The sequence below is a fragment of the Mandrillus leucophaeus genome, unplaced genomic scaffold (genome assembly GCF_000951045.1).
Source record: "Mandrillus leucophaeus isolate KB7577 unplaced genomic scaffold, Mleu.le_1.0 Scaffold293, whole genome shotgun sequence".
In the NCBI taxonomy this organism is placed as follows: Eukaryota; Metazoa; Chordata; class Mammalia; order Primates; family Cercopithecidae; genus Mandrillus; species Mandrillus leucophaeus.
The window spans coordinates 1,748,269-1,769,799 of record NW_012103065.1 but is presented as its reverse complement, the minus strand read 5'-3'; the positions used below and the strand labels follow the sequence as shown (position 1 = coordinate 1,769,799).

The 21,531-nt window shown below is 35.7% G+C and overlaps 1 protein-coding gene across 2 annotated transcripts in view; it reads left to right on the top strand.

Annotated features, from left to right (window-relative positions):
* Positions 1-21,531, top strand: part of SEMA3C (sema domain, immunoglobulin domain (Ig), short basic domain, secreted, (semaphorin) 3C) — a 183,989-nt gene that overhangs the window by 122,151 nt on the left and 40,307 nt on the right. For both annotated transcript variants that reach the window (XM_011986104.1, XM_011986103.1), the window contains exons 9-12: positions 1,343-1,457; positions 3,298-3,367; positions 6,235-6,379; positions 14,993-15,215. In XM_011986104.1, the coding sequence (XP_011841494.1) occupies positions 1,343-1,457; positions 3,298-3,367; positions 6,235-6,379; positions 14,993-15,215 (553 nt within the window). The remainder of the gene's footprint in view (positions 1-1,342; positions 1,458-3,297; positions 3,368-6,234; positions 6,380-14,992; positions 15,216-21,531) is intronic.

The following is a 21,531-nucleotide window of genomic DNA, read 5'->3' as shown; positions in this document are numbered from 1 at the left end:
TAAGTATTAATGCTTGTATATTTTAACAGTACCAAATCTAATTTGAAGAAAGACCAAGAAATTCAAATTGTACTTTATCTCCGTGCTTTTATTATCAACTATTACAAATAAATGAAATATTGAGGGGAACATTTAAGGTAACATTCATCATTATTGTATTTAATATTCATCATTTTATATTGAATATAGTGTTTATAACCCTAATTCAAATTCTAACCTTCATTAAGTTATATGAGATAAGCATACCCTATTTTAGTAAATATCTTAATTCAAGAAAATATTTTGTTTGTGTTCTTGAACAAATAAACACTTGTGGCAAATTTCTACGTATCCATTTAATGCGTTGCTATTCAAAAAAATAGCTAAATTGTATATTACCAAAAGAAACTGATTTTTGTGAATAAAATACAGTAACTATCTCAGTAAAAGATGATTATTAAGGAACCATTTATAAATAGTGAAAAGAACAGCTTTAATAAAATAAAATTCTAATTAAAAACAGTAACCAAAATGTTCTTGTGTAGAAACAATAAGTATACATAGCCACACAAGGAAATTTGTGACGTCCTATTTATCATAGAGTTTTACAGACTTGTCCTGATGTATTTATGATTAGCGTCGTTTGTGAAAAAAATATTTCTTAAAGTGCTTAGTGTTTAAAATAGTTTATATATTATAATATTCCACTGATCATGGAGCTCAGCTGTTTCTCAGTCATTTGCAACAAGACAGCAAAGTCAGCAGAAGGGCTAAAAGGCTTTTGGACACAGAAAAAAAATGTCTTCAATAGAGACTATTTGTGAATGATCCAAATGCCATCTCCCCTTACAATGTATAATAAGGCATCGGATTAGAAATACTGAAAATTATGTGATAATTTGGATAAATGAAGGAGTGAATATAAAACTGTTGGGGACCATTTGGTGTAAAGATATAAGCACTCTCCTGACCACAATCTACAGGACTCACCGTATATAATAATTTATGTTCAAATTGAAGACAATTAGTTTTATCAAGGAAAGGTAGATTAAATGATCTGTTTTCCATGACATTTTATAAATACTTCCATTATACATTGTTAAAATTAGAAATAATTATGTCATACATTTATCAAATACATGTATTTTCAGCTGATATCATGCTGTAAGAGAATAATAGTATAACTATTGTATAAAATGCTATAAGTGATAAATATTCCTTTTTGACTATCGATGTGCAGAAGTGGTTAACATATCCATTCTTCAGATTTTCATCCTCCAAGCAACTAGAGTTCAAGTTGAATTTTTAATGTGCTTCAGTATTTACTTAAGCAATCTGAATTATGTTTACAAAATGGTTTTAGAATGACACTGGTGGACTGCGTAGCCTTGTCAACAAGTGGACCACTTTCTTAAAGGCGAGGCTGGTGTGCTCGGTAACAGATGAAGACGGCCCAGAAACGCACTTTGATGAATTAGGTACATACATATGAGATTGAAAAATGTTTCTGAAAGAAGGCTTTATATATTTAAATAAGGTCTCAGAAGAGGATGTATTTTCCGTATTTTCAGCATAAATAATATGCTAATTTAAAATAATTAAATAATTAAATTTTCATAAATTTTCTTAAGTATTTTTTAATCTATTATGTCCATGAGTCACTGCTGAAACATTTAGCTCATTGAATTCACCATAATATACGAATGAATGTGTGTGTTTGGGAGTGTAACTTGTATAATTTGTATATAGGTAATGATATGTTTGTGTTTTTATATTTATTTCATGTATATTAGAATATCTAATATTCTGATTTTGTGTGAAAATACAGCTATATATTTTTACTATTGTAGCTAATGGACAGAATAGAGTTTGGATGGAAAAAAGTGTCAGAGTAGAAATTTGGAGACTCGTGTTCCCTTCTTAGTTCTGCTTGATGACTCTGAGATTAAGTATTCTTAGTGTGACATGAGGCTTATACTTTCCAGGTCAAATAAGGACTGACAGTCTGATTACCTCTGCCAAGGAACAGTTTTTTATTTTTTTAATCTGAATATCCCAGGGCATATCATATTTACTAAATGCCATTTATAAATGACTTTTCTTTCACTGTAATTCATTAAAATGTAAAATAATGGTCATTCTCAGATTTTGAGACAGGTGATAATATAAGCTATAAATCTGTGTTACCATATGGAAAAAATTTACTGATTCTAATAGTTTTATAAACATGAACTATATCGTTCTTCTGCTCAAAAAACATTATGTTGATTATGGAACAAAAGTTTCTGGATAAGCTTTTCTAGAGAAAAGTTCTAAGTATTATTTTGTGAAAAGGCCTACTTGCTCATTCTATCCCTCCAAATGTTTGGGAATATTTTTATGTTTCAGTCTTTCTTTTTTTTTAGGGAGAGCTAGACATTGTCAGCCCTTATTCACATATGGAAGGACTAGTGGTTGTTAATTTCTTGTTTGAGTGGTTATAAATTTATTGCCTATGAGGTCATTTAAATTCATTGTTAATTTAAAATAAATACATATTTCCTTGTGTTTCTCAGCAATAATTATGTTAGCAAGATTGTCACTACATCTAGGCCTTTCATATAATCATGGCAATTGATTATTAATTGGAGTTTTCTATCGGAAATCTACTTTCATATTCTGTTATTTATCACTTCACTATGCATACTTTTGTCTTTTGTCTTTGCCTTAGTATACTTTAAACATCTTTTTGTTAGAGGAGCTATCATTAAATAAAAGTATCACTAGCAATTTTGACCATTGCCACAGAAAGTTCTATTTGATGGTATGATAAGTTACTGTGAAAAAGTTTTATTCCATCTTCCAACTCCTAAAATTAGATCAAAAAGAAATTGAGATTTGTAATTTTTTAAAATTAAAACAGTAATATATTAACATTAAAGGATATTTAGAAAGAAGCGTCAGAAAATTCCTATAGCTTTGCCTCCTGGAACACTCACTGTTAATCTTTTTCTTATATTCTGATGGATGTTTTTGAGGTTAATATGGTTCTAGTCCATATAATATGCCATTGTACTTTTTCCCCATAATATTTCCCCATAATATTATTTTACTAGCATGGTTTTCACAAGGATACAAAATTTTTATAAATTCTATTAGTATCTATATTAATTTAACTTAATTTAGTGTTTCTATCATTACTTGTTTCCAGATTACCATGATGGTACAGGACTATCTTTTTACAGAATACTTTTCATAGTTGAAATTATTTTCTTAGGGTAAATTTTTCAAAGCAAAAGTTACTCTTTAGAAACTTTAAGAATATTTTCCTTTTTATAGAGGATGTGTTTCTGCTGGAAACTGATAACCCGAGGACAACACTAGTGTATGGCATTTTTACAACATCAAGGTAATTATTCAACAGTTACATTTTACGAGTTAAACAATAAACTTCATGGAGTAACAGTAATTATTATAAAAGCATTCTTCTCTTCAACTTTTAATTTTACATGTCATTTGGGATGTAACCCTTCCATTTTATTTACTTTTGCCTGATTATCAAAATATATTGGAGCTAAACTAATGCTTTCCAAATGCTTTTGTAGAGAGTATTTGTAGCGATTGCATGATATTTTTATCAAACAAATGAAAATATGAATTATCATGTAGGAAAAAATAAATGATTTTTTTCAATAAAATAATTTGAGGACTCATGAGCAAATAAAACTTTTGGCATTTTTTTGGTTGCTGTTATCACAGGTAATAAATGTTTATCACCTGGATTGTAGTGATAGTAACACAAGTATATACATATGTCCAAACTTACCACATTGTATACATTAATTATGTACTGTATTTTTGTATGCCAGTTATACCTTAGGAAAGCTGGAAACAATTGGGCATTTCTATAAAAATACTTTCTACTTCTGAAGTAAAGTGATGACTATTTAGAACCTGACAAAACATTGAACCAATTTTCTTTTTTTTTTTTCTTTTTTTTTTTTTTTTGTTTGAGACAGAGTCTCACTCTGTTGCCCAGGCTGGGGTGCAGTGGCGCGATCTCGGCTCACTGCAAGCTCCGCCTCCCGGGCTCACGCCATTCTCCTGCCTCAGCCTCCCGAGAGTAGCTGGGACTACAGGCGCCCGCCACCTCGCCCGGCTAATTTTTTATATTTTTAGTAGAGTTAGGGTTTCCCCGTGTTAGCCAGGATGGCCGTGATCTCCTGACCTCGTGATCCACCCGCCCCGGCCTCCCAAAGTGTTGGGATCACAGACGTGAGCCACCGCCTCTGGCCTTTTTTTTTTTTTTCTTTTTTTTAAGATGGAGTCTTGCTCTGCTGCCCACGCTGGAGTGCAAGGGTGTGATCTCAGCTCACTGCGACCTCCGCCTCCCAGGTTCAAACAATTCTTCTGCCTCATCCTCCTGAGTAGCTGGGATTACAGGCATGTGCCACCACACCCAGCTAATTTTTTTTTTTTTTTTTTTTTTTTTTTTTAGTAGAAACAGGGTTTCACCATATTGGTCAGGCTGGTCTCAAACTCCTGACCTTTGGATCCGCCCAACTTGTACCTCCCAAAGTGCTGAGATTACAGGCGTGAGCCACCGTGCCCGGACAATTTTCTTATTCCATATGAGATTATTTTATGTATTTGAAAATTAGTTTAATGTTTTCTCACTTCTCTGGGATGCCCAAACTAATTAAAGTATATATTTCAAGATAAAAAATAATATTTTCATATTTTCCTGCTCATATTTTTCTTTATTAATTTTATACTAGGCATATTCCTTAGAGTTGAGCTGTAACTCAGCCAGTGTGGAAGATAATGGGTCTCTTTGATTAGACAATCAACTACAAAACAAAACTCTAAAGATTTTCGCTGTTTTTTTCTTTAATGGGAAAAACACAGTATAATTGTAAACTGCAATGAGCTATTAAAAGTAAAAGAAATGTACAAGGAAATTGTTTTAAATCTTTGCGGTTGCCCCACAAGATGTCTAAAAAGATGTCTTTAAGGATGTGTTTAACTCCTGTTCTAAGTAGTCTTGATTTAACTCACGAAAGAATTGAACAAAGAGACCGGGCGCGGTGGCTCACGCCTGTAATCCCAGCACTTTGGGAGGCCGAGGCGGGCGGATCATAAGGTCAGGAGATTGAGACCATCCTGGCGAACACGGTGAAACCCCGTTTCTACTAAAAATACAAAAAATTAGCCGGACGTGGTGGCGAACTACAGGGTCCCAGCTATGCGAGAGGCTGAGGCGGGAGAATGGTGTGAACCCGGGAGGCGGAGGTTGCAGTGAGCCGAGATCGCCCCACTGCACTCCAGCCTGGGCTTTGTCTCAAAAAAAAAAAAAAAAAAAAATTAAAAAAAAAAAAAAAAAAAATTAAAAAAAAAAAAAAAAAAAAAGAATTGAACAAAGAAAAAAAATCAAATTCTTAAGAAAATGTTGTTTTCAATAAAACTGTTTTTCTAGTTTTTTTTCCAATACCAGTAACTTTAATATCAAAAAATTCAAAATCATCATTCTGCCTGTTGTTAACGATTAACAATGTATCTTATTTGTTTTTATGGGAATGCACCTTTTTTCATTAGACATCTAATTTGAAATAAATATGTGAGTCAGAGAAATATTGGTTTCAGCCAACCTGCCATAGGACAATGGAAACATTTCTTACTAAAGAGTCGAACAAATTTTATGAGGTGTCATTGACTAAAGATGGTTTAGTGAATATTTTGGGGCTCCTATTTTTTGTTCTGTGACCAACAGGGGAAGTACATAAACCGTGACGACATAGACTTCTCCAACTAGTATTCAAGATACCATGTGAGAACACTCTCATTAAAATAATCATAATACAGAAAGATATGGTGTTAAATTATTAATGAGATCCATTTCTTTGAGTTAAATGCTGATAGGTTATGTAATAGTGATTTGGAATTCAAATTCATATTTTTAAATAAAATCATCAGTATACTTTCTTGCTGCTAAGATAAACTAGTTAGAAACTTGTTTGAGTTGTCCTATATTTTGGAAACATTGAAAAGGATTTTACTATAACTTATTGTCTGTCTCCGTGGATGAATTGAATATTGTAATGCTTTATGTATCAATACCTTTTTTCAAAGTTTTTCAACTTTTCACATGTGTTTGATAACATTTAACTTTTCTATGGTGAATTATATTAACTTTTTATCATAAATTTTACCATATACTTTTTAATTGTACTTTAATCTTAAAAATTCGAAAATGCCTTTTTCTGTTTTCTTTTTTAGCTCAGTTTTCAAAGGATCAGCAGTGTGTGTGTATCATTTATCTGATATACAGACTGTGTTTAATGGGCCTTTTGCCCACAAGGAAGGGCCCAATCACCAGCTGATTTCCTATCAGGGCAGAATTCCATATCCTCGCCCTGGAACTGTAAGTATCCAGGAAAAATTCTTTGTTATGATGCTTTATAAAAATTCATTTAACAGCTGGGTGCGGTGGCTCAAGCCTGTAATCCCAGCACTTTGGAAGGCGGAGGTGGGCGGATCATGAGGTCAGGAGATCAAGACCATCCTGGCTAACATGGTGAAACCCCGTCTCTACTAAAGATACAAAAAAATTAGCCAGGCGTGGTGGTGGGTGCCTGTAGTCCCAGCTACTCGGGAGGCTGAAGTAGGAGAATGGCGTGAACCCGGGAGGCGGAGCTTGCAGTGAGCCAAGATCGTGCCACTGCCCTCCAGCCTGGGCAACAAACAGAGCAAGACTCTGTCTCAAAATAATAATAATAATAATAAATTCATTTAACAAGTAATGAATATCTGTGGGGTTTTGGGGGTTTTTTTTGAGACGGAGTCTTGCTGTGTTGCCCAGGGTGGAATGTAGTAGCACAATCTCAGCTCACCTCACCCTCCGCCTCCAGGATTCAAGCAATTCTCCTGCTTCAGCCTCCTAAGTAGCTGGGATTACAAGCAGGCACCACCACGCCCGGCTAATTTTTGTATTTTTAGTAGAGATGGGGTTTCACCATGTTGGTCAGGCTGATCTTGAACTCCTGACCTCATGATCTGCCCGCCTTGGCCTCCCGAAGTGCTGGGATTACAGGCATGAGCCACCGCAGCCTGAATATCTGTTTTAATTAAGGAATAACCATGTGAGAAATAATTTAGAGATACTTCATATAGAGATAGTGCCATTTCTAGGAATCTATTTAGATAGAAATTATGTTACATACATCTCAAAGGAAGAAAATGTATGTGTTAAATAATTACAACAAATGAGATGTAATTATTCAAAAAAATATTTACAAAGTAACACAAATTAGAACGATTTAACTATAGGCAGCTTTCTAATTAGGAATGGTCTGAAATAGAAGTACTGTTATTAAAGCAGGTAGATATATCTGTATCATGCAATATTAGTAGTATTAGGGATACATTGAAAACTCAGTTTTCCAGCTGAAGATACAGAGAGTGCACTTGAATATTAGAACCAGAATTTTTCTAAGGGTCCATTGATAAGTCCTACTCTTTCTTTTTCATTTGGCCTATAATAATGCTGCCTTCTAGAATGTTGATTAGTTTTTGTTTCTAAAATGTCAGACAGTACACCGAGAGATGTTATACAATTGAACATTAATAGAAATGTAATCTTATATCTCTGTATTTCATAAAATAGGGTTATAATTATAGAATGGATAAATATGAACAATGAATTTATTTTAATCAAAAGATAGATACTAACAGTTAGGTTAACAAGGTGTTCCTTTTTTCTTGAATTTGAAATTATCTTTGCTAATATTCTTCCAAATAATTATCCCATATAATTTTTACTAATTGTTGATTCATTTTATCTTTGTTATTAGAGTTTATTTGCAATATTGTTTACTCCTTTATTTTCTTATCTTAAATTATACTATTGTTCATTTTTTGAAAATTGAAAATATAGTTTGCTAAGCCTTTAAAGAGCACATTTTATTCCAAAATTTTTAAAGCTTAAGTTTCATTCCTAGCTAGGAAGCTCAAAGTTTAATCATTTATGTGTATTTTGTGTGGAACAATTGATCTTTAATTAACTTTGGAAAAATTATGGGAATTGCTACTTATTCATAAAAAGATTAAACTTTTAGGTCATGATTATAAGTGACAACAAAGTCCTGTCACATAATTTATATTATCCTTTAAGATGATCTCTCTTTGATGTTCACAGCTTGAAAGAAGATGGACAAAACATTAATTTTGTATAAAACAGGGAAAAGCATCAGTGGATACAGCCATTTTAAGATTGGGGAGTGCTGGATAAGAAGCAGAAATTATTTAAGAGAAAAGGAAGGGGAGGCTGAACAACTTTGAAATTCCGTTATATATCAAAGGCTGTTACTATTTTACTCAACATATTTTGTGCATTTTCAGAGAAAAATACACTTTTGAGAGTGACCTGCTATTTGAAATTGACCTAGTCATAGACTCATCTTAATATGGAAAACTAAGAGGTGGTTGTGTTTACATGTGCTTTCATCAGTGATTCTTTTGAACAACATATAAATGGGGTTACTACAGGAGCATTTGATTTGCAAACTCAACAAAATTCTGTTCCCCCCAAAAAAAAACTTAAGAGAAACCCTTCAAATAAAGATATTACCAAGATAAAAGAGAGCCATGCTGCTCGAATCAGGGTTTGAGGCCTCAGAGCCTCATGCAGTCTGTGCTGGAGCCAGCATGTACCTAGCTTACATGAGCAGATAATGTGCACCTCTTCTCAATTAAGAACATTAGAGTGGTAACTTGAAATCAGCCATCGTGAAACTATTTACACCATGGAAACTGACAAATGCTACAAATTAGGGATTTTTTTTTCCTCAAGAAAAGTGACCTCTGACATCACCTCTCATCAGGCTCTTCACCCAGGTGACAACTTGAAAGGCACCTTAACAGGTGTGTAGAACTCAGAGAATCACTGTGAGAAAACCACTCATGTCAGACAGCAATTGTTCTACATAAAATGTAGGAATACTAAACCCTTTTTAGTAAAACAGAATAAACCAATGCTAAATTAGAAAATTCTGCTAACAGTCCCACTTTTCACTGTTTTTGAGCTCTGAAGAATGACCATTTGTTTCCTGTTCCAAAGCAGTGTAGAGTAAGCCAGGGTTAGCACCACACATCTGCAGCAGACTCCGTGAAAAAAGGGAGTAGTCAGGGTTTGAGAAATATTTCTATAATGTGGTTTCTTACATCTGGTGTTGAGACCAGAGCAGCTCCTTTAAATCAAAAAATTGTCAGATGAGTGATCCTTAGAGAATAAAAGAGGCAGGGTGGAGGAGTGACCTCTGGAACTCCTCCTGGAAAAGCGTACCTCCCTGAAGATCCTATCCCTCCACCCTTCAACCAGCAAAACATCATGAAGTCAGCTCTCTGACTCAGAGTGGCAGTGTCTGTCTCTTCCTGCACTTCCAGGGTTTAATATCGTCTCATGTAGCCAAACCATCTGCAGCCAAGTAATCCAAAGTATTCTCTCTTCTCTAAGGTTAAGAATGTTGCTTCTGAAGTCCTCCCAATGAAGGATCAACTGTGATTGTCCTACTTTTATTTCCCCATACAGTAGTATGGTTGCCCAGTCAACCCCATAAATATATGGCTGTGTTCTTAAAGAAATGAGACTGGCGGAAATCTCATACCCTCGTTCTAATGTTCCCTATAGGTACTTCTTTTAAAGCACGGTTGATAGCTCAGTTAGCAAACGACCCCATCAGCAAGCCCAAGTCAGTAGGAAGAAGTCTGCCAATTGTGTCATAATATTTTTCCATAAGTAATTCAAGTTTGTGGAAGAAACAAGACACTTTTGGTATGTTGCAAAGGGCAGCCAAAGAATGAAAATTCTGTGGCCAAGCTAGCATATTACATTATTCTGCTGCAACGTGTATAAAGCTTTTGCAGGAGATTGTTTGTATATATTGTATATCCTGTTAAGGCAGAACTTAATGAAAGTGTTCAACTTGAACATCTCTTTATAAGTATAACAGAGTCATGTGCTTCCATCATCATGCTTTGGACAGGTCGGGTGCATGCAAAGGATCACAGAAAATTGATGATCCACATAGTCAGTAGTGGCAAGGATACGAGAAGTTCATTGCTGGCAGTTTTGTTGATTACATACGTCTTCTGGTTGTGCTTACATTAGAGTATTTCTGTTTCTCTTAGATGTTTGAAAACAGGAACGTTTCTAAGAAAATTGAATGCATAAGACATACAGACATGAAAAATTAATTACATGTCATCTCACATCGTTATTCAAAACGTGAATAAAATTAAAAAAAATATATCGAAGTTTAGAGGAGAGAGAGATTGTAGTAAAACAGCCTGATTTGAAAAGGGATTAAAAAATGTAAGATTGAACTTGCCCTAAAGAGTGATTGGATGTGAATAAATTGGATAAGAAAGGAAGGGGTTTTCAGATGCAGGGTACAGCATACACTACAAGACACAGATGGAAATGAATAAGTGAGTTTTCAAAGCTCTGTGTGGGTTAGTAGGACTGGAACGGTGGGCTTTTATATGTAGGGGAGGGCAAATATAAGGAAGATGAGGGTCAGCTAATACACAAGTACAAGTCTTCAACTATGTAATTTTTTGGGCTTCAAACGAAGGGCTTGGATTACCAAGGTTGAAACATAAAATATGAGTTTTTCTCAGTATACAAATTTCATAGACCAGTACTAGAAATAAACCTAGATTCTAGAGTGCCACTAAGACCCTTTATATATCTATATACCACTCATCCCCCACGTGTTAGGTTAAGATCCCCTCGACCATGGTAGTCACTCTTTCTCTGCCTGGTTTTGCATTATTTTCTGCAATCTGTCTTCAGCCTCACCTCCTACCTCTTTCCTTCACTTTGGGCTCCATGATCCAGCAATGCCCTAGGAATTACAGTTCTCTAAATACTCTAAATTTTGTTTTCTCATCTCTAAACATCTTCACTGACCTTGGCAGCTGTAAGTTCTCCACTATTACAAACTCAGTTTAAAAATATTGGCTCTTGACTATGTAGGGAAATTGATCCTAAACCAAAATTGATTATTTATCTTACATTTGTCTCAAGTTATTACTTTTTGTCATAATATTGTTATTTTGCTTTGAATATGTCTTTCTTACTTGAATACTTGTGTCTAGAAGATAACAGTAATTTTATATTATTATATCCCCTACTGGGCACATCAGAGTGCTTTTTGGATAAAATATGTCCAAATAATGGATACGTATATTAATATATAAGTATATTCTGAAAACTGGCCTAATGGATGTGAAGATTAAGAGAACATTTAGAAATTTCAGAGGGCAACAGATATTTATGAATACCTGAGTATAGGAAAGAAGTTTGGTAAGGACAATTGCTGTTACTTTCCTAACATGGCATTCTTATTGTTCATAGCATTTTATCTCACACTTTAGTAATCAGAGCCCTTGAACTGTCTTTACTCAAGAAAGGAGGGGTTATCACTGCTTGATAAACAAATAGCTAGGAGAACTGAGGAAAAACACTTAAAGGAGAAGTTTACTTACTTAAAATTACTTAATGATTATTTGCAGAGTAAAATTAATGTTCTAAAGAATGAAACACCAGCCTAATTAGTGGACAGATACTTTACGATAGCACATAGATGTTATGTTATCTTGAAGTTTCAATAAACATGCTTTATTATATTGCAAGGTGAGAGAAAAGTTAATCACTTCTGATTTATTCTTGGCAGTATGACACTGAGCAAACTCAGTACTGCAGATAGAGTCTACAAAGGGCAATCAATTTTTGTTTGTGTTACATTATTAGCACTCATTGTCTTATCAGCAGAGTTGATTCCATGAATCAATAGAAGAATTAATTATTATGAAAAAGAATTATTTGGTAAGTTTGAACATGTACTAGGAGACACTTATTTCTAGGTGATAAATTCATGCGAGGATTAAAAAAAGTCTTGTGGGGAATATTTTAATGAATGCAAAGTAACGTCTTTGATTCGATTTGCTTAGATTACCTCTTTAATAACTATGGTTTTGAACAACCTTGACATAATTGTTAACCTGGATTTCAGTTACCTTTAAGGAAAAGCCAGAGACTAGGCACTGATAACTTAATAAGCTTATCTCACATCAAACTGTACTAACTAGAAATTATGTAAATTGTTTAGTAATGTATGCTAACTTTGATTTTTCCAGAACTTAGAAACGGGAATGCTTGCAAATACTTAAGGAGACATATCAGTTTAGCAAGCCATAATTAGTGGTGTTTTATGAAGATCTGGAACTATTTAAATTACCCATGCATTGCTCTTCCCATGTTTTCATGCAGTGAGCAATGTAGTTCCCTTTTTCCACTTTGTGTGAAGATTGAGGCTAGAAAACACCCATAATTCTGTATTTTGCAGAAGTATGGAACACATTCATCAGCTTAGAACAGCCTCAAATTAAAACTTTTGTCCTCATTTTGGTCTTCATTGTGAGCAGTTTATAAACGTGTATTTAAATATAATACGTTTTAAAAAATAAAAACGTGAACTCCAGATGAAAGTCTAGTTAATGGAATAAAGAATGAGAGATTTCGTTTTATTACTTGTCTCATTACTGCTACTCTTTTAAGTCATTTAATTGCTCCTTGTGCCTTTCTACAAAAAGAGAACTATATTTATCAGATCTGTAAAAAGTTCTAGTCTAGTAATGTTAACTGGTCAAAGTTAGTCTAAATATTGCACTCATGATTATGCAATCTAAATGAGTGAGATGATATTAGTAATCGGCCGAGATCTAGCTGCACATGGAGGTCTGCCTGGCAGCATTGGCCCGAAGGCACTAATACTGTTGGACAGCTGTTGCAAGGATTTAACCTGGAGATTGTCATATTTTGTTTGGCCCCCCATGTTGCTGTTCTTTTTTTACTGAATCAACATTAAACACTTGGCAGATTTTACATAAAACTCCACATTCTGTCTTCTGCTGAGGTCTGGAAGCACGAGGATTTTATTCCTGCTTAGAAGCAGTCAGCTGGATAAGTGTTCATTACCATCTTTGGATAACACATAACTCCCCAGTTTGTCACAGTCCCCATTGCATCCTGCTATTTATGTCTGATGCTGTGCCTGTTGCTATTGAACAGGCAGCTTGCTTTGTTACTTTCCTTTTACCACATACCTCTCTAAAGAAGATAAATGAAAACTAACACAATAGTGCTCTGTGTTTCAAGAAAACTATAACATAGTGTTTTTGTTTCTGGAGGTAGAGATATCAACAGAAATTTAATATTGACAGGTATTTAATAACATTAGTAATAATGTTGTACGTGTTAAAATATTATACCCAATGGTTTTTCTCATATAGCTTAACACTCAGATCCAATTAGTGAGTGAGTTTGAGTTCTGGCCTCAGCAGTTCCCAGCCTACTCTTAAGTTTGGCCTTAGGTACCCTACGAATGGAATCTTCTCCTCAGAGGCCCTTGTCAGGTTCTCTTTCCAGAACTGCTGACGCTGTTCAGCAGTCCTTTCTCCAGATCTCATTCTTGTTTTCTGCCTGCCCCTTTGGACTTAATGCTCTGAAACTTTTCCCTCCTGGCCAGAATTGAGGCCCCTGTTTCATACAGACCCTGCACCAAAATTGCAGGCCAGATACAATGAATGATATAATGCATTCATTCAGCTACTCTGGTGATTATCTACTAACCAGCTCTGTTATAAGTCTGATGGCAAAACAATAACAAAATAGACCCAGTTACAGTCAGCACAAGCTTGCAATAAAGACGCAAGCAACTGATATATAGTATACTGTTAGTTAAAATAGGGCTGTGAAGAAAAATGGCAGGCCAAGGAGACAAAGTAGAGATGGAGAAGGGGAGATACTTTTATATGTCATCACTTTCAAGAAGCAACTTTTGAACTGAGAACTGAATGAGGTAACAGAAAACGACATGGGGTGTTCTGAAGAGGAGTATGCTGGGCAGGGAACAGCAGGTGCCGAGATTCTGGAGGGAAGGTATGCTTGAGGCTCAGGAGCAGCAAGACCTATAGTAGGAGGGGCAGGCTCAGGCCAGATCATGCAGAAACTTGTAGGCTGTTCTAAGCTGTTGGTATTTTATTCTAAGGATAATGAATGGGATCTTTGATAGAGGGGAGTTACCAGATTTAATTTAACACATCCAGTCTAAGCTATCTTCTTTCTTCTTCTTTTCTTCTTCTCTCCTCCCCTTCTCCCTCCTCCTCCTCCTTTCCTTCTCCTCCTCCTTTTTTTCTTCTTCTTCCTTTTTTTATGGAGATGGGGTCTCACTTTGTTGCCCAGACTAGAGTGCAGTGTTGCCATCACAGTTCACAGCAACCTCAAATTCCTGGGCTCAAGTGATCCTTCTGCCTCAGTTTCCCAAGGAGTTGGGATCACAGGCATGCACAACCACACCTAGCTAATTTTTAACTTTTTTCCCAGAGATGGAATTTTGCTGTGTTGTCCAGGCTGGTCTTGAACTCCTGGCTTCAACATCCTCTCATTTCAGCCTCCCAAAGTGCTAGGATTACAGGCCTGAGCCACCTAAGCCCCTAAGTCCCAATTTCTAAGCTCTCTCTTTTGGGAGGGCAGATCAGATGAAATAAAACTTTTACATGTCAGAGTTTGACTGAATTTAATGGTAATATGACTTACTTTAACAAGTAGCAGCATTAGATTGTGTCCACTAGTTTTTGTTTTCCTAACAATATGGTGTCTGGCACAAAATAAGAAATAGAAAAATGGTGAGTGAGAAGGGTGAAGAGTTATCTCATATACAAGATGGCATCAGTTCTTCTCTGAAAACAGAATAACATGCAAGGGCTTAGCCTAATTCAAAGTTAATACATACAGTATTAATCATCTACAGATAGTAAAACATAGTCATGCTATTTCTTTTCACCTCCATAGGTAGCAGATATGCTTAAAACAACTGGAGCTTCTAAGTGATTTCAAAAGTAGAGAGTTTTTGTTATTACTAGAACAAGGCAACTATTTTATTAACTTGGTTCTTTAAAACTTTCTTTCTAGTGTCCAGGAGGAGCATTTACACCCAATATGCGAACCACCAAGGAGTTCCCAGATGATGTTGTCACTTTTATTCGGAACCATCCTCTCATGTACAATTCCATCTACCCAATCCACAAAAGGCCTTTGATTGTTCGTATTGGCACTGACTACAAGTATACAAAGATAGCTGTGGATCGAGTGAATGCTGCTGATGGGAGATACCACGTCCTGTTTCTCGGAACAGGTAAATATTTGAGCCCAACATGTGCTTTAATATGTAGTAAAAGTATGTATTAAATATAGGTAGTAGATAAGGGCCATGATATTGAAACTAGAAAAACTCCAATAATTACTTCTATCTAGCCCTTAGTGAGATATTTAATCTCTTTTTGCTTCAGTTTCCACATCTGTAAAATGAAGCTAATAAATAAATTATAGAGTTCTTGTGAGGAATATATATATATATTTTTAACGTGTGATACATATAATATATGTAGGTAGGGCTATATGATTTTCTTGGCAATTTGTCATTACAAGATATTTGTATGATTTCTCTGCTGCACTTTCCACCTGAACTGGAAATGAACCAGCTTTGTGAAAAACTTCTACTTGTCTCAATGGAAAAGAAAAAAAAAAAAGCAATGATTAAGTACTAGAATTGCATCCAGACATAACCGAAGCTGGTTTATCCCTTATTTAATAAGCCACGTAGTTAAGTGTTCCTTTCAACAGAAACAGACTCTGTGACTTCTTAATCAGTACCTGAAGCCATTTTCTAAGGATAATGATAATGACAGATAGCATGTTCAATACAACATTTGGAAGTGAATGTGACTCAAATATAGACAGGTTTTTTGAAAATATTGATGGCAGTCTTAATACATCTACAAATTCCATCAATTTACTTTGATAGAAGTTGAATGAAAATGTGCTTGTTTATAGACCCACACGATAAGGAATAACTAGCATTGTATGTTACAGAGCAGTGGTTCTCAAAGTGTGGTCCCTGGACCAGCAATATCAGTGTCACTGAGAACTTGTTGGAAATAAATTCTGAGGTGCTTCCTCCAAAATTCTAGGGATGAAACCCACTCATCTGTGCTTTCCCAAGCCCTCTAAGTAATTCTGATGCACACAAAAGTTAGGAACCACTCCTCACGTCTTTCACACCCTGGCTGTTGGTCAGGCAGTAATTTAAAATCTATTTCAAACATCCCTAACTACCTTACAGGAACTGATGAAATCTCTTCACTTACAATAACACTCCTTACAATAACATCTTATTGTAATCTTAGAACTACTTTATGAAATTAGGTAGTTTATTAGGAAATAGACAACACGTCTGTAAAAGTCATTATAAAATATGGCAGTGGTGGAATATGTGTTCTGGATGAAGGGATAAATTGCACTCATACTTCAATCAGTTTAAGATGTGGATACTTTTTCTTGGCTAAATAAAATTTCCAAAGTGTGCTAAGATAAGGATTTTATTTTATCCTTTTTTTATTCTTAAAAACCCCATATCTGAATGTTTCGTTTTCATGTAATTTCAGCTTTACTGGACTGAGACTAAGAATCTTCTAAAATGTACTACTACATTGGTTATCCTTTTTGGCATCCTAGGTTGGCATCCTTTCCCACAGTTGGACATATCTGAGTTTTCACTAGTCCTCTCTTTGCTTGCCTGACAGCTGAGGAATAATCCTTCCTTCCCAGAATAACTGTTCCTCACTCTGCTCTCAATTTGTATCTCATCCTACCATCTCCAGGACTTTTGTTATCAATTATATTCTTACTCACTTGATTCTTCCATTTCATCCTCCACTGAATCCTCAACTTGGAAGCCTTGCCAGGTTATGAAACTAGATATCTGTCTTCACCCACTGCCACCTCTGCTGTTTTGCAGATTTTGCCAAGGTCTTGCATGGTCTCATGATAAGAAAAATACAGGCTTTTAACCACTGAAATACCTCTGTCTCCTATTTGCATCAGTTGGCGTTGGAGAATCTCACTTTACCTATTGCTCCAGTCATGTGTCAGAGGATTCTCCTCTCTTCCTAGTGGTTCCGTCTTAGCTGGCTTCCTCCTGCCCATGAATGTGGGTATTCCTTGAGGTTCTGTCTGTGGTCCCCCCCATTTTTTTTTTTTTTTTTGAGATGAAGTCTTGCTCTGTCGCTCAGGCTGGAGTGCAGTGGCGCGATCTCGGCTCACTGCAACCTCTGCGTCCCAGGATCAAGATATTATCCTGCCTCAGCCTCCCAAGTTGCTGGGATTACAAGTGCGTGCCACCATGCCCAGCTAATTTTTGTATTTTTAGTAGAACGGGGTTTCACCATGTTGGCCAGGATGGTCTTGACCTCTTGACCTCGTGATCCGCCCACCTTAGCCTCCCAAAGTGCTGGGATTACAGGCATGAACCACTGCACCTGGCCTTATAGTCCCCTTTTTTAAGATACTCCATGCCCATCTCATTCATTCACTTGGCTTCAATTATCCATTCTGTGCAAACAAATCCCAAATGTATATTGTTATTCCTTACCATTTCCTATGCTCAGTGTTTTCATGTACAGTTGACTGTTAGATAACACACATGGTATAACCCATTATTCAAACATCATGCTTCAAACTCAATTTATCCTGTTTGAAAATTCTCCACCCAGCAGTTAATCCAGTCTCCCATATTTGTATTCATTACTGAACATTTCTCTCAAAGTTCTATCTCTCTTTGCTATATAATTTCTTTTCTAGGCACATCACAGTACCTGATAAGCTCAATAAATATTTGTCAAGATAAATTGAAAATCGTAACTATGTCCATTGTTACTCATGTAATATGAATTCATAAATGTGACTGTAAAAGCTAATCTTCATTCGCATATAAGCTTTGTTCTCTACAGATACAGCCTTCGTGTAAGTGACTACAAAGATTTGCTTTTAGCCTTAGCTCACATTCAACGTAGAGTTTGTGTTAGAGAAACAGTTTTCTTTTTCCTGAGGCTGTGTGGTAATTTGGAATATTACCTCTCCATAATGTCTCATATTACCCAGAAAAGATGACTGTTTTTTTTCCTTGTGAGGCCTGCCTTAAAGGTGGACTTAGATGCCACAACTAAGTTGTTGTTGTTGTTATTGTTTTTTCATGAAAATCTACATGAAATAATTGTATTTTCTACATAAAAGATGTAGATTTCATGGGTGGAATTTTAAGCCATTATGAACTGTTCAGCAGTGTTTATTCATAGAAGACAGTAAGAAACATACTTTTGCACAAATTCTTTGGCTTTTCTTACCACATAAGTTTCTGGCACCATTTCATAGAATTTTTATTTTGGTATTTAAACACTTGTGTCATTTTCAAAAACAATATTTAGGCATATGTTTTTAATTGTAGTGGAAGCTGCACTGATGATTGCTTACAAAGCCACAGGAGTCTCTTGAGGATCCCATCCTAATAGGAAAGTGTGTGCTGTGGCAATGCCCCAGCATCTTACTGAAGACATGGTAGCGCCCTTAGCCCCTGGACTTTACTGTTATTACAGGCTGCATTATAATTTTTAAACAATGATTTCAATTTATCTGAGTCTCTTAAAAACCAGTATATTGGTATAAAATATTTACTGCGGCCGGGCGCGGTGGCTCACGCCTGTAATCCCAGCATTTTGGGAGGCCATGGCCGGCGGATCACCTGAGGTCGGGAGTTTGAGAGCAGCCTGACCAACGTGGAGAAACCCCGCCTCTACTAAAAATACAAAATTAGCCAGGTGTGGTGGCGCATGCCTGGAATCCCAGCTACTAGGGAGGCTGAGGCCGGAGAATCGCTTGAACCTGAGAGGTGGAGGTTGTGGTGAGCGAAGATCGTGCCATTGCACTCCAGCCTCGGCAACAAGAGCAAAACTCCATCTAAAACAACAACAACAACAACAACAAAAAACTACTGCTCAAGTAGTTCTTGGTTTGCTGGTGAAATTTCTCCCAAAGAGAGTTCTCTCTCCCTGTTTGTAACTAAAAGAGACAAAATAGCGTTTTTGGAGGAGAATCACAGGTCATTGTCCCAGGATTTCCCAGCATTATTTATCTAACTGTCTTGGGAAGGATATAACATTTCTAGGGTGTTTCCAGGTCCCCTAGTGTCAGACAACCCTTCAGCTGTTATAAACGAATAATGATGCTCCAGTTATTGGCACAGTGAAGCAAGTTTCTCTTTTGTCTTTTTTTCTGTATCATCAAGGAAAATTCAGGGGAATTCAGTGAAGACATTATTTGTCAAAGAAGATGCCATAGGGGAAACTTATGTGACAGTTCATTGGAATGCAAATAGGATTCCATGTAATGATATTCACTTTGAATATTATGAATGATTTTGTAGCTTACAGAATCTCCATGGTAGATGTGTGAGCTCTGTGCCTGGTAACTGTTACAGTTAGCCCGGTACCATTATCATGTACAACTCTGACTGAATTTGAGATACTGACCTTCTACTTCCATCAAACTGCATCGGATTATTTTTTGTGTTGCCAGATATAAAGCAAAATTAATTAATTAATTAATTAATTTAGAAAGAAAAGAAAAAATGGAGGGAGGAAGGGAAAGAGGAAGGAAGGAAGGAAGGAAAAGTGAGCTTTGTCCTCTGACCTTTTATTTCTTACGGTTTTCATTATTGCTATCTAGTCTATGGGTTGGCAAACTGTTAATATAACCTGTGGCCCAAATCTAGCCCACTGTATGTTCTGTATGGTACATACACTAATAATGTTGTTTTGCATTTTTAAGTGGTTGAAAAAATAAAAAGCAGAATATCTCATGAGCAGTGAAGATTGTATGATTTTTAGATTTCAATGTCCCTAGAGAAAGTTTTATTAAAATATAGGCATACCTATTCATTTACATTTCATCTGTGGCTGCTTTTGTACTACAGCAGCAGAGCTGATTAGTTGCTACAGAGACCCTGTAGCCAGCCAAGCCGGAAATATATATATATATTGGCCTTTTATAGAAAAAGTTTGCTTGTTACTGTTTTGGTTGATCATTGTAAATTTTTAAAAAATTAATACTTCTTCAAGAAGCTATTTTCTAATATGTAGATACAATAAAGTAATTCATAATGTTACCCAAAATTAATGTTTCTTCTTTTATCTTGAGTAAAGAAAAAATGCTGCTACTTTGTTAAAATGTAAACTGGAAACTATATTTATTTATTTTCCCACCCATTCCTGATACTACTGTCTATAAAAAAAAAAAATCACAGGTTGAAAACATGTATTTTAAAATCAGCACTTCCCTTTTATTCTGTAGTATTAGGGCTATAGGTGTTTTTATGTTCTTTATCTCTCTCTCTCTCTCTCTTTTTTTTTTTTAATCTTGAGGAAGGGCTATAAAACAGCAGGCAAGGGTTCTCATAGGATTAACATTTCTATTTTAACTTTGCCACCTACTGCTTGCATCCAGGCCGTTTGTTCAAAGCAGACTGTGTTACACAGTCAAGAGATTTTTGCTGGTTTTCCTTTTGCTTCTGGAGTTATGAAAATATTTAAGTGTCTGGGTCAGGTTCAGAGACATTCTGTAAAATTTATATTTTTAGCACTATACATGAATCAGAATGACGTGGTTTTTGATGAAAGAGTGAGAGTATTCTTATGAATGGGTGTTAGAGGTTTAGGATGATTTAATGCTATTATGATTTTTTAATGTAGGGTCAATACATGTGGTGTTCTGCTAACATTCTTATATAGTGTATACTGTTTCATGCTTCTTATTAGCTTCCGTTTAACTGGAGGAGTACTAAGTTGGAATATTAGTTCCAGGAAGTCCTCTGAAAGTGTGGAGTTTTGAAGTGTGTGTCACATATTTGAATAAAGCTTTAAAATGCTTGCCTTGTAGCATTAGAGGATAACTGCCTTCATAGTAACTAACCAGTTCTGGCAGTTGCATCTCTTGGAATGGCACACTTAATGAACTGCAGAGCCAGGAATTTTGATTTTTAAAGAACTCCTTAAAATACCCCATGTAAAATTTGATAGCTGGAGCAGTGCATGTGAGTTCAGAAGCGATGACTGTCAGCTGGAAGTTGTGCGTGAATGTCACTCTGAGGATGATGTCTAGATGTCTCTTTTGCTTTGGCGTAAGGAAAAATGCCTTTGTAAGTTACTGATTTTTAATAACATTGTGGGTCACTGCTTTCCAAAGCAGAACGTGGAAACCTCTGAGAGTTTACCATAGATTCTACAGGGATTTTCACAGCAGGAAATACTAATGGAGCAGAGTAGAACGATGGCTGAATTGATGGGAGATAGATGATAAGTCACGGTGTCATGACTACTTGATCATGTAGAAGAGTAGCAAAGAGGGGTATGTGAAGAGAGAGGGGAAGAAAGGAACATAGCCCTGAGTGAATGCTAATCTAGAGGCAAATGTTGTCATTTACATTTTACTTTAAAAAGAGAACTTATTAGAAATAAAAATAGGGCTCATTGCTGAAAAAATTTGTTTCAAAAAGCAGAATTATTTTTCTTTAAGCTCCTCTTCGGACACCTGTTATTTTAAGGACAGTTTAAAGTCTCATA